Source organism: Argopecten irradians, chromosome 2 (assembly GCF_041381155.1).
Source record: "Argopecten irradians isolate NY chromosome 2, Ai_NY, whole genome shotgun sequence".
Classification (NCBI taxonomy): domain Eukaryota; kingdom Metazoa; phylum Mollusca; class Bivalvia; order Pectinida; family Pectinidae; genus Argopecten; species Argopecten irradians.
The window spans coordinates 72,530,390-72,543,752 of record NC_091135.1 but is presented as its reverse complement, the minus strand read 5'-3'; the positions used below and the strand labels follow the sequence as shown (position 1 = coordinate 72,543,752).

General features: G+C 37.5%; 1 protein-coding gene across 1 annotated transcript in view; it reads left to right on the top strand.

Annotated features, from left to right (window-relative positions):
* LOC138316844 (rhophilin-1-like) overlaps positions 1-13,363 on the top strand; it is a 71,292-nt gene that overhangs the window by 34,844 nt on the left and 23,085 nt on the right. Inside the window, exons 9-11 of the mRNA XM_069258499.1 lie at positions 2,385-2,477; positions 10,785-10,941; positions 11,617-11,733. Coding sequence (XP_069114600.1) covers positions 2,385-2,477; positions 10,785-10,941; positions 11,617-11,733 — 367 coding nt within the window. The remainder of the gene's footprint in view (positions 1-2,384; positions 2,478-10,784; positions 10,942-11,616; positions 11,734-13,363) is intronic.

The following is a 13,363-nucleotide window of genomic DNA, read 5'->3' as shown; positions in this document are numbered from 1 at the left end:
CATACATCTATAAAGGGTAGGCATACATCTATAAAGGGTAGGCATACATCTATAAAACGTAGGCATACATCTATAAAGGGTAGGCATACATCTATAAAGGGTAGGCATACATCTATAAAGGGTTGGCATACATCTATAAAGGGTAGGCATACATCTATAAAGGGTAGACATACATCTATAAAACGTAGGCATACATCTATAAAGGGTAGGCATACCCCTATAAGACGTAGGCATACATCTATAAAGGGTAGGCATACATCTATAAAGGGTAGGCATACATCTATAAAGGGTAGACATACATCTATAAAACGTAGGCATACATCTATAAAGAGTAGGCATACATCTATAAAACGTAGGCATACATCTATAAAGGGTAGGCATACATCTATAAAACGTAGGCATACATCTAAAAAACGTAGGCATACATCTGTAAAACGTAGGCATACATCTATAAAGGGTAGGCATACATCTATAAAACGTAGGCATACATCTATAAAGGGTAGGCATACATCTATAAAGGGTAGGCATACATCTATAAAGGGTAGGCATACATCTATAAAGGGTAGGCATACATCTATAAAGGGTAGGCATTCATCTATAAAGGGTAGGCATACATCTATAAAGGGTAGGCATACATCTATAAAGGGTAGGCATACATCTATAAAGGGTAGACATACATCTATAAAACGTAGGCATACATCTATACAGGGTAGGCATACATCTATAAAACGTAGGCATACATCTGTTAAGGGTAGGCATACATCTATAAAACGTAGGCATACATCTATAAAGGGTAGGCACACATCTATAAAGGGTAGGCATGCATCTATAAAGGTTAGGCATACATCTATAAAGGGTTGGCATACATCTACAAAGGGTAGGCATACATCTATAAAACGTAGGCATACATCTATAAAGGGTAGGCATACATCTATAAAGGGTAGGCATACATCTATAAAACGTAGGCATACATCTATAAAGGGTAGGCATACATCTATAAAACGTAGGCATACATCTATAAAGGGTAGACATACATCTATAAAACGTAGGCATACATCTATAAAGTGTATGCATACATCTATAAAACGTAGGCATACATCTATAAAACGTAGGCATACATATATAAAGGGTAGGCATACATCTATAAAGGGTAGGCACACATCTATAAAGGGTAGGCATGCATCTATAAAGGTTAGGCATACATCTATAAAGGGTTGGCATACATCTATAAAGGGTAGGCATACATCTATAAAACGTAGGCATACATCTATAAAGGGTAGGTATACATCTATAAAGGGTAGGCATACATCTATAAAACGTAGGCATACATCTATAAAGGGTAGGCATACATCTATAAAACGTAGGCATACATCTATAAAGGGTAGACATACATCTATAAAACGTAGGCATACATCTATAAAGTGTATGCATACATCTATAAAACGTAGGCATACATCTATAAAACGTAGGCCTATATATATAAAGGGTAGGCATACATCTATAAAGGGTAGGCATACATCTTTAAAGGTAGACATACATCTATAAAACGTAGGCATACATCTATAAAGGGTAGGCATACATCTATAAAGGGTAGGCACACATCTATAAAGGGTAGGCATACATCTATAAAGGGTAGGCATACATCTGTAAAGGGTAGGCATACATCTATAAAGGGTAGGCATATATCTATAAAGGGTAGGCATATATCTATAAAGGGTAGGCATACATCTATAAAGGTAGGCATACATCTATAAAACGTAGGCATACATCTATAAAGGGTAGACATATATCTATAAAGGGTAGGCATACGTCTATAAAGGGTAGGCATACATCTATAAAGGGTAGACATACATCTATAAAACGTAGGCATACATCTATAAAGGGTAGGCATACATCTATAAAACGTAGGCATGCATCTATAAAGGGAAGGCATACATCTTTAAAGGTAGGCATACATCTATAAAACGTAGGCATACATCTATAAAGGGTAGGCATACATCTTTAAAGGTAGGCATACATCTATAAAGGGTAGGCATACATCTATAAAGGGTAGGCATACATCTATAAAACGTAGGCATACATATATAAAGGGTAGGCATACATCTATAAAGGGTAGGCATACATCTTTAAAGGTAGGCATACATCTATAAAGGGTAGGCATACATCTATAAAACGTAGGCATACATCTATAAAACGTAGGCATACATCTATAAAGGGTAGGCATACATCTATAAAACGTAGACATACATCTATAAAGGGTTGGCATACATCTATGAAGGGTTGGCATACATCGCCAAATGAAAAAAAGATATGTACACAAAACTCTTTTAGGAATACTGAAATACTTTGTTGATTGTAACTAATATGATGAAGTACTTTTGTAGAGCCAGGCCCAGGAATGTGTATTTGAGAGCAAGGTGTTTGGAGGTGTAGAAGGAATCCTTGCTCATGTGAAAGCAGCCCAGGAAGCTATAGTGGTAGGTTTAAATTGTGACCCTACAAATTGGATACTAAATTAATTCATTAGTTCTGCGACCCAAAAAGTAAAACAAAGCAGCCAAAGTTTTGGAGGAAATGGGGCTCTGTAGGAAGAGATACAGTTCCTAAGGTTTTAGAGGGCTGAAATGAAGAAGGAAACACATTTTCTATTTAGTTATTTATTTTTTATATAAGTCACTTGAGACGAAAGTTACCTATCATCCGTAGTCGGTTATGTGTACATAAACAATTTACATTTTCGACTTCTTTTCCAAAACTGCTGAAGCAAATTCAATGAAATTTTGCACAAGCCTTCCAAGGCATAAGGCCAATCAAAACTGAATTATATGGCCATCACTTCCAGGGGCAGTTGGACGGGCCAAAAGAGACTTCACAAATTTGATGGAATAAAATAATCTTCATAGATTGCAAGGTTTAAAGGCCCTCTACAAAAATTGTGAATTTCAGGGCCCTGTACATGTGGTCTCAGATTTTCCCCTGGGGAGGGGTCAATTTAAACTTACTATGGTTTATATTGGGATTCTTAAACACATTTATGAACATTATTTGCTGAAGTTTCATGTGAAATGAGTTAAACTCGGTTAAAATTGTTAGTCTAAGATAGCATTTTAACATCATATCCATATTGGTCATGGCTGACCCCAAGGGACCAAAATGACTAAAATTTCAAAAACCTTTTTAATTCAGAGATGTGATGGAATAAAATACTCCCCATATATTAAAAGCTCAAATTGATAAAATCACTGACTGATACTTCAACAGCCTAATGGGCCCATATATAGTGTATATAGGTCTTTGTTTCATCCTGTATCAGAACTCGTAGATCAGATGACCCAGGGGTTAAAGTTATATGTGCCGTAACTGAGATAAATTAATTTATCGACGTTTTTTTTAGTGGAAATTTGATGGAAATGTTTAATAATAGTTTTTAAATTATTCGCTCCATATAGTCTACCTATAATGATTCTCAAAATTTAATTAAAACGCTGTGAAGAAATGGTACGGGAAATGCTTAGTCCCGCCTTCTTATGAATATTAAAACAGCGAGGTACCGAAAAGTCACGTGATCATCATTCGGAAGACATCAAAATAGATACCGATCGTAAGTGCCATGCTTGTTTTTGTTGACCTTACTGCAAAGTGAATTTAAATCTAAGTATATGCTTTCGATAGGATTTTCCCCTAGAAAAGTTGCAATTTGTTTCGTAATGTGAACTTATCAGAATAAGCATCAGCTACGAGCGATATAAATAGTGTCGTTTGTTGTAATCGTCACGAATAAAAATTACAAAAAATGGCGGGGCACCATAGGGGTAATTCTTTACGAAATATAACGGAACTTTGCTGTCAAACAAACTAACTATTGTATAATTTAGTGAAGCTGTTATGAATCATTTAAATCTCAATATACCGAGGTGTACAAATGCCAAACACACAACAAACTTTCATGGTCATCAGGCAGAAAACTAAATGGAGACTAACCCGACTGTACAGTTCATGTACTGGATATTTGTATATGTTACATCTGTGTGCATTATAGAGTTATATGTAGATATTGTAATCACCGATAATAAGTGTAAGCAAGCACACTACACACAACTTTACATTCGCATGTAATCCGGCCTTATTGTGAGTCTGGAGACTTGTTTTATTATACAATGTATGTATATATGAGTAGAGGCATTACTTACATATATACATGTATATTATCAATTTGCATTTATATGCTAACTGATGTTTTACGCAATTCCATCAAAATTACCTCTCCCTGAATATATATATGAAAAGACAAGGTATTCAGTTATGCCATTTATTACACCAACAAATTCTGTACATTGTATTTACAAAGAAATGCCCTTTCACCCCATGGCTACAGAAAAAAAAATTGAATTACAGTTCAGATCAGATCAGGGGGGCAAAGGTCCTCAATATTTTGTAACCCCCCCCCCTCCCCCCCCCCCCGCCCCGGGTCGCACCTTCAGGAGGAGATTAATTCAACTCCTAACCATATATGCTTTATGTACATTTTTCATATATATATATAATTAAATTTAATCATTGTACACATATATAGATAGTGGGGTCGCTAAAAGGAAATTAACGAATACAGTAGCTAGTGAGCGTCGAAGGCGCGAGATTTTGGTATTTTAGGGGTCTGAGGGTGACCCCCGGGAAAAAATATTGTAATTTAGAATGGCTGAGATGAGTTTTACAAGTATTTTTTATTTTTGACGAGATGTTAGTGTTTGGGGGGTCCGGGGCCACCCCCGGGAAAAATTTTACGATTAAGAATAGCTTAAATGAGATTTGATGAATTTGCGAGCGCCCGACAGCGCCAAGATTTTGGTGTTTGGGGGGTCGGGGGGTATCCCCCGGAAGAGAATTACGTTTTAGGACGGCTTAAATGAGTTTTAAGATGCATTTTGATGAATTTGCGAGCGCCCAAAGGCGCGAGAATTTGGTGTTAGAGGGGTGCGGGGGTCTCCCCCGGGAAAAAAATTACAATTTAGACTGGCTGAGATGAGTTTTACGATGTATTTTAATGATTATAATTTTAGCGTTCTTAACATGGTAATTTTTCGATTTAAAGCTACCTGCATTTAGAAATGATAATTGTGTTGTCATACCGGCTTCACACCATCAACACAATTTCGTGTAACATAAAAAAATGAATTAATTGTCTCGCTAAGACATATAAACAAATTGATTTTTTAAGAGACATTTTTTAAATAGTACATAGAATCCCTTGATGGACATTTTTAGTCTAGTTTGTGTGTATTGATTTTTTACTATTTGAGGTTTGACATTATGTGCTTGAACGTTTTAGGAAATGCGCCGCGCAGCAGAAAATTTTCTAGAATGAAGTATGAAAAATGTGCAGGAGGACCCTTTTTTCTTTCAAATAAGCATTTTTAGAAAATTTCATTCGGCGAAAATGGGGGGGGGGGGGGGGGGGGGGGGGAAAAGACATGTTTGCCCCCCCCCCCCCCCCCCAACCCCCCAACCCCCCCCCGGGGTTGAAAGGGCAATTACCAATAAACATACTACATGTATAATGAATCTGCATTGTAAATATAGTAAAAAAAATAGCAACACTATACACATGTATAAATGTATATCATGTATATATAGTTATAATATGCAACATATTAAAATTATATAACATATACATGTAGGTATAAATATGAAAAAAGAAAACAATTACAGAAAATTTTATCCTGCACAAGAATGTGTGCTGTGTAATGTTCTATTTATAAAAAACGTAGCAGCTTGTGCTAACCACATCCTAGATATTTATAGTTATTTATGGGGAGGGATGGGTGGATGTACATAAAAGAATGAAATAAAATCTCTGTGTAAAAAAAAACAACTTCTGCAGTCATCATGGGAATCAGCATTGGACTGAGGCTAAAGATTTATCTGGAATTTACCACCAGTGATGACTGACCAATGAAAAAAGATACACAAACGTATCGGCCAAACTTGTGTCAAGGGTGCTGAACTGTGGGGTGACCACAACTCGGGCCTTGGCCTACCAGGCAACAAATATAAAGTATACAGTAACGTGTTTATACAATAAAATATACATGTATATATACATATGAGGGGAGCTAATCAACCATTTTGAAACAAAATATACAAATTGATGGTATTATTGTAGTGGATTAGCAGTGGTGGTGTGCTCATGATCAGTTAGTGAAGTTGTCTTATGTACAGTGAAAGATGTTGTTTTGTTAATTTTGTAGCAGGTAATATAAGATAATGTACACAGTGATAGTGGGGATAGAGCTATAGCCACCAGTAGAATATTCCATTGTGTGGGAGAGAATGTGTTTTTAATTTTGTATACATTGTATATACATTGTAATATACATTGTATATATATGTTATTGAGGAACATAAATGTAATGGTGTTTAATTGTCTAGTCCAATAATTATATAATCTGTGATATGTATAATTTGACTATAGTGTATATATATGCCACATGATGGTTTCAATTCGATGCAGTGGCTGAGTGGTTAAGATATCACAACATATTACCACAAGCCCACCTACTGTAGATTTCTAGTTCAATGTGGGGCAGTTCCACATACTGACTGTTTTTTTCAGGGTACTCCGGCTTTCCTCCACCAACAAACCTGCCTGTTACTATGGCGTTCAACTATAACAACCCAAACCAAACCAAATCCATATGAGTGAAAGTAGAATGCAAAAGAAAACAATGGATTACCAATTTTAGGTATATAACAGGAGAGGAGAAAATGTAGCGACCAGACCAGGATTCGAACCCGGGACCCTCCGAACACTAGCCAAGTGCTTTTTTTTAGGTCATCTGACCCAAAGGGTCAGGATGACCTATAGTCATCATGCACCGTCCGTCGTCCGCCATGCGCCGTGCGTAAACTTTTCATTCAAACAACTTCTTCTCAATAACCGTAAGGCCCAAAGTACTCATATTTGGCCTGTAGCATACTGGGATGAAGGGCTATCAAAGTTGTGAAAATAAATGACCTTGACCTACTTTCAAGGTCACCGGGTGTCAAATAGGCTAAAATCTTTGAACGACTTCTTCTAACTAACCAAAAGGTCCAGGGTACTCATATTTGGCCTGTAGCATGCTGGGATGAAGGGCTACGAAAGTTGTGAAACTTAATGACCTTGACGTATTGTCAAGGTCACCGGGGGTCAAATTGGCTAAAATCTTTGAACAACTTCTTCTAACTAACCAAAAGGTCCAGGGTACTCATATTTGGCCTGTAGCATGCTGGGATGAAGGGCTACAAAAGTTGTGAAACTTAATGACCTTGACCTACTTTCAAGGTCACAGGGGTCAAATAGGCTAAAATCTTTGAACAACTTCTTCTAACTAACCAAAAGGTCCAGGGTACTCATATTTGGCCTGTAGCATGCTGGGATGAAGGGCTACAAAAGTTGTGAAACTTAATGACCTTGACCTACTTTCAAGGTCACAGGGGCCAAATAGGCTAAAATCTTTGAACAACTTCTTCTAACTAACCAAAATGTCCAGGGTACTCATATTTGGCCTGCAGCATGCTGGGATGAAGGGCTATCAAAGTTGTGAAAATAAATGACCTTGACCCACTTTCAAGGTCACCGGGTATCAAATAGGTTAAAATCTTTGAACGACTTCTTCTAACTAACCAAAAGGTCCAGGGTACTCATATTTGGCCTGTAGCATGCTGGGATGAAGGGCTACAAAAGTTGTGAAACTTAATGACCTTGACCCACTTTCAAGGTCACCGGGGGTCAAATAGGCTAAAATCTTTGAACGACTTCTTCTAACTAACCAAAAGGTCCAGGGTACTCATATTTGGCCTGTAGCATGCTAGGATGAAGGGCTACAAAAGTTGTGAAACTTAATGACCTTGACCTACTTTCAAGGTCATGGGTCAAATAGGCTAAAATCTTTGAACAACTTCTTCTAACTAACCACAAGGTCCAGGGTACTCATATTTGGCCTGCAGCATGCTGGGATGAAGGGCTATCAAAGTTGTGAAAATAAATGACCTTGACCTACTTTCAAGGTCACAGGGGTCAAATAGGCTAAAATCTTTGAACGACTTCTTCTAATTAACCAAAAGGTCCATGGTACTCATATTTGGCCTGTAGCATGCTGGGATGAAGGGCTACCAAAGGTGTGAATATTAATTACCTTGACGTTCTTTCAAGGTCACAGGGGTCAAATAGGCTAAATTCTTTGAACAATTTTTGTTAACTAACCCAAAAGTCCAGAATACTCATATTTTGCTGGTGGCATGCTGGGATGAAGGTTTACCATAGTTATAAAAATGAATTACCTTGACCTTCTTTCAAGGTCACAGGGGTCAATTAAGCTAAAATATTTTAACTACACCTTTTAATTAGCCGAAAGGTCCAGGGTATTCATATTTAGTCAGTAGCATGCTGAGATAAAGGGCTATCAAAGTTGTGGAAATGAATGACCTTGGCCTACTTTCAAGGTCATGCGAGTCAAATATTCCAAAATCTTGAATTATGAACTTCTTCTCAAGTTCTACCAGTGTGATTAAGCTGAAACCTGCATGAAATGATCCTGACATGGTCCCGACCAAGTGTTGTTATATTTTATGTCGATCCAAAATCCAAGATGGCTGCCACAGATGCCATCTTGAAAACACATTTTGAACTTCTTCTCAAGTTCTACCAGTGCAATTTAACTGAAACTTGAAACATGAAATGCGGCTGATATGATCTTGTCAAAGTATTGTTATATCTCTGGTTGATCCCAGATTGAAGATGGCTACCATGACACCATATCTAATTATTTTCCTATACAGCTGTTGCCAAGATAGTCAGATGACCGTTAAGTCCCTTGGGCTTCTTGTTAAGGATAAAAATAATTTTATTTTCCCCGTCAATAGGGCCCCGGGGGTTGGGTGCCAAGTGCTCTACCTACTGAGCTACCTGGTCACCGTTGGTGGACCCAGTCCAATCCCGCTACAGGTATATTGCTGTTCCTTTAATTTCTGTAGAAATGCTGACTTGTTTTCTGCACCCGTTATTTTTATTTATATTGGCTGGCAGCAGTCTTTTTGGCAAGCATTTTCAATTGGGAAATGAAAACCAATGCAGTTTCATCGTCTAGGACTTGGTTGGAAAGAATAACATTGAAAATCCTTTTCACTCCATCTGAATTATCATTGACATCAACAATTTCATCTCTTTCTGTCTCATTTTACTGTTTTCGTACTAGAACCAATATCCAGGAACCCATTCGAAGATGTTGAACGTGGAGGTCCAGATACATGTATTTCTTGAACTCCGGATATTACTGGTTCACTGAAATCAACATGAAAAATTTTATGAATCACATATATATTCAGAGCAATTAATGGATGTAATCTTATTTCTCATACATTTAGATCGCATGTCATATCAGTACTTCACATGGGCTGGGCTTACGCTATCTTTGATTTTGGTAAAAAAGTATCAATAAATACCTTAATTAAGCTATTAATTAATTGGTGCTGATGAATCTTCTGATGAAATTTTCAATTTTATACTATACAAAGACATGTTAGGTGGTCTGAAGGTAGTCCCTTTGTCAGGTGTTGATATCATATTGGATGCAGGGGCCTGTCTCACTTTACTATAGCTGCCATAGCTGAAAGAAAAACATACATGTACATGAACAACTATGTATAGTATTGTAACAGGCCGAGAGTAGTGTGCCGCAGCAGGACTCGATCCTGTGACCCAAGACTTACTGGTCCGCCACTTTTAACGACTGAGCTAAAGGGAAATTCCCCCTAACGGAAAGCAACCATATCACTATCCATATGTACAATAAAACCTGCTACAGTATTAAATATGTACATGTATATTGTAATGTAAATGAAAAGATGAAGAAATACATGTACATGTAGCAAAATAAATGACATTCAGTTAAAGTGATAATTACAGGGACACGCTTAAGTTTTTAAACATTCTAGGGCTATATTTTACATCTAATAAAGCGTCATATCAATCACATTCAATCTTTATTGACATCCCCATGTCACTGTACTATACAGTAGATTACCCCTAATCGGGCCCCACTTATTCTGTATAAATACTACTCGGTGTTTTAATACACAATCTACATTGTCAGAGTTATTTCCACTCCAAAAGTAAAAATATGTCCACACTCATCGATATACGAGAGCGGAAATCGGTGATCACGTTATATATTTGCTGTAGTCATCAAGGATCTATGTCGCTGTTAACGATAACGATACTCACATGGCGAGGAGGAAAGCTGCTACTTCATGATGGAACTTGAGTTTTCTCTTTCTTTCACCAAATTCCAACGATAGATGTTTTCGCCAATAACCACTTTGCTTTTATGGCGCTGTTGTTGATATTCTTGTTGGCTTTCCTTCTTCTCAGATGGCTATAAGTATGATGGCCTTCCACGCTTTCGTTTTGAAGTGGGGGAAGCCATATTATTTTTGTTTGTGACCTGCTGTTTGTGTCACACATGCGCTGACAACATGAAGTGGGCGGAACCTATGATTTTTAGCAGTACTGCCAAAAATCGAATTATTAATTTTGTAATTTAATTACTTTTAAACCAGTACCTTATTTGCATTGTAATTACCGAAAAGTTCATAACTTTTAATGTTTATATATAAAATTCAGCTATATTCGCGTCACAGCTAGTTACGGCACATATAACTTTAAGGTTAAATTTTAGTGAAATATAGCATGTGAGGAGCAGGTCCTGTCTGTAAAGATGTAATTAAGAATTGAGAAATGTTATCAGGTATCACAGATGTATGACGACACACAAGTCCTAATGGCGTCCGAACCGATGAAGGATTACATCCCTTACTCCTGGCTGTCTATGACACAGGTGAAATCCCAGTACTACATGGCGATTGCCCACGAACACATGGCCAGTGCAATATTAAACCATAAAGGTATGATTAATGTGACCATGAAAACATGGAATTGACAATTATTTCTATATTGATGGCATATGTAGCTGAAATATCACTGGAAGGAAATGTGTCTGAGTCTCTGTCTGATGAGTCGTCTTTGGATTTCTCAACCTTAGTGATAAAGTAGGGGAGATAATGTGAGTGTTAAAGATAGGGGAGATAACTTGGGTGTAAAAGGTAAGGAACTAGCTGCAATATTGTAGCTCAAAAGATTTCTAGACAGATAATGGTCAGGTCGACCGAATTGCCACCTTGTAGTCATGCACATGATTTGTAGGACAATTATACTGCAAGTCTATAAATTGTGAACTTGATGTCTTGTTAGCGGTACGGTAGATATTAATAATGGTCGTTATGTTTGTTTTAGACAAAAAGAGTATATAAATGCATGTATATGCATAAAATAATTAGCAACTTAAGAGAAAGTATAGAAAATGGTGCCCGAGGGATTTCCTGAAGCAGTGCTCCACTAGGACACATAGGCACCATTTTGAACCGGGCCAAAAGGTATAGTATGTATTATCATTCTCAGCAGAGTGTTGAATGCAGGGGAGATAAACTGTCTGCAGGTGAATATTAGGGATGCCAACAAAGTAAAGTCCTAAAAATCAATTTACTTCACTCTTCTAAGAAAGACATTTGTCGATTTTGTAGACAATAACGACCATATCAAGCTTGGTTTGTACATGGCTGCCCATCAGAACTCCGAGGTGGACGATGATAATAATAAAGTGGAAACCCCTCGTACAGACAAAGAAAGGCTTACACATGGTAAGTACAGACAAAGACAGACTTACACACAGTAAGTACAGACAAAGACAGACTTACACACAGTAAGTACAAACAAAGGCAGACTTACACACAGTAAGTACAGACAAAGACAGACTTACACACAGTAAGTACAGACAAAGAAAGGCTTACACACAGTAAGTACAGACAAAGAAAGGCTTACTCACAGTAAGTACAGACAAAGAAAGGCTTACTCACAGTAAGTACAGACAAAGAAAGGCTTACACACAGTAAGTACAGACAAAGACAGATTTACTCACAGTAAGTACAGACAAAGAAAGGCTTTCTCACAGTAAGTACAGACAAAGACAGACTTACTCACAGTAAGTACAGACAAAGAAAGGCTTACTCACAGTAAGTACAGACAAAGAAAGGCTTACTCACAGTAAGTACAGACAAAGACAGACTTACTCACAGTAAGTACAGACAAAGACAGACTTACTCACAGTAAGTACAGACAAAGAAAGGCTTACTCACAGTAAGTACAGACAAAGAAAGGCTTACTCACAGTAAGTACAGACAAAGAAAGGCTTACTCACAGTAAGTACAGACAAAGAAAGGCTTACTCACAGTAAGTACAGACAAAGAAAGGCTTACTCACAGTAAGTACAGACAAAGACAGACTTACTCACAGTAAGTACAGACAAAGAAAGGCTTACTCACAGTAAGTACAGACAAAGAAAGGCTTACTCACAGTAAGTACAGACAAAGACAGACTTACTCACAGTAAGTACAGACAAAGAAAGACTTACTCACAGTTAGTACAGACAAAGAAAGGCTTACTCACAGTAAGTACAGACAAAGAAAGGCTTACTCACAGTAAGTACAGACAAAGAAAGGCTTACACACAGTAAGTACAGACAAAGAAAGGCTTACTCACAGTAAGTACAGACAAAGACAGACTTACTCACAGTAAGTACAGACAAAGAAAGGCTTACTCACAGTAAGTACAGACAAAGAAAGGCTTACTCACAGTAAGTACAGACAAAGAAAGGCTTACTCACAGTAAGTACAGACAAAGAAAGGCTTACTCACAGTAAGTACAGACAAAGAAAGGCTTACTTACTCACAGTAAGTACAGACAAAGAAAGGCTTACTCACAGTAAGTACAGACAAAGAAAGGCTTACTCACAGTAAGTACAACAAAGAAAGGCTTACTCACAGTAAGTACAGACAAAGAAAGGCTTACTCACAGTAAGTACAGACAAAGAAAGGTTACTCACAGTAAGTACAGACAAAGAAAGGCTTACTCACAGTAAGTACAGACAAAGAAAGACTTACTCACAGTAAGTACAGACAAAGAAAGGCTTCTCACAGTAAGTACAGACAAAGAAAGACTTACTCACAGTAAGTACAGACAAAGAAAGGCTTACTCACAGTAAGTACAGACAAAGAAAGGCTTACTCACAGTAAGTACAGACAAAGAAAGGCTTACTCACAGTAAGTACAGACAAAGAAAGGCTTACACACAGTAAGTACAGACAAAGAAAGGCTTACTCACAGTAAGTACAGACAAAGAAAGGCTTACTCACAGTAAGTACAGACAAAGAAAGGCTTACACACAGTAAGTACAGACAAAGAAAGGCTTACACACAGTAAGTACAGACAAAGA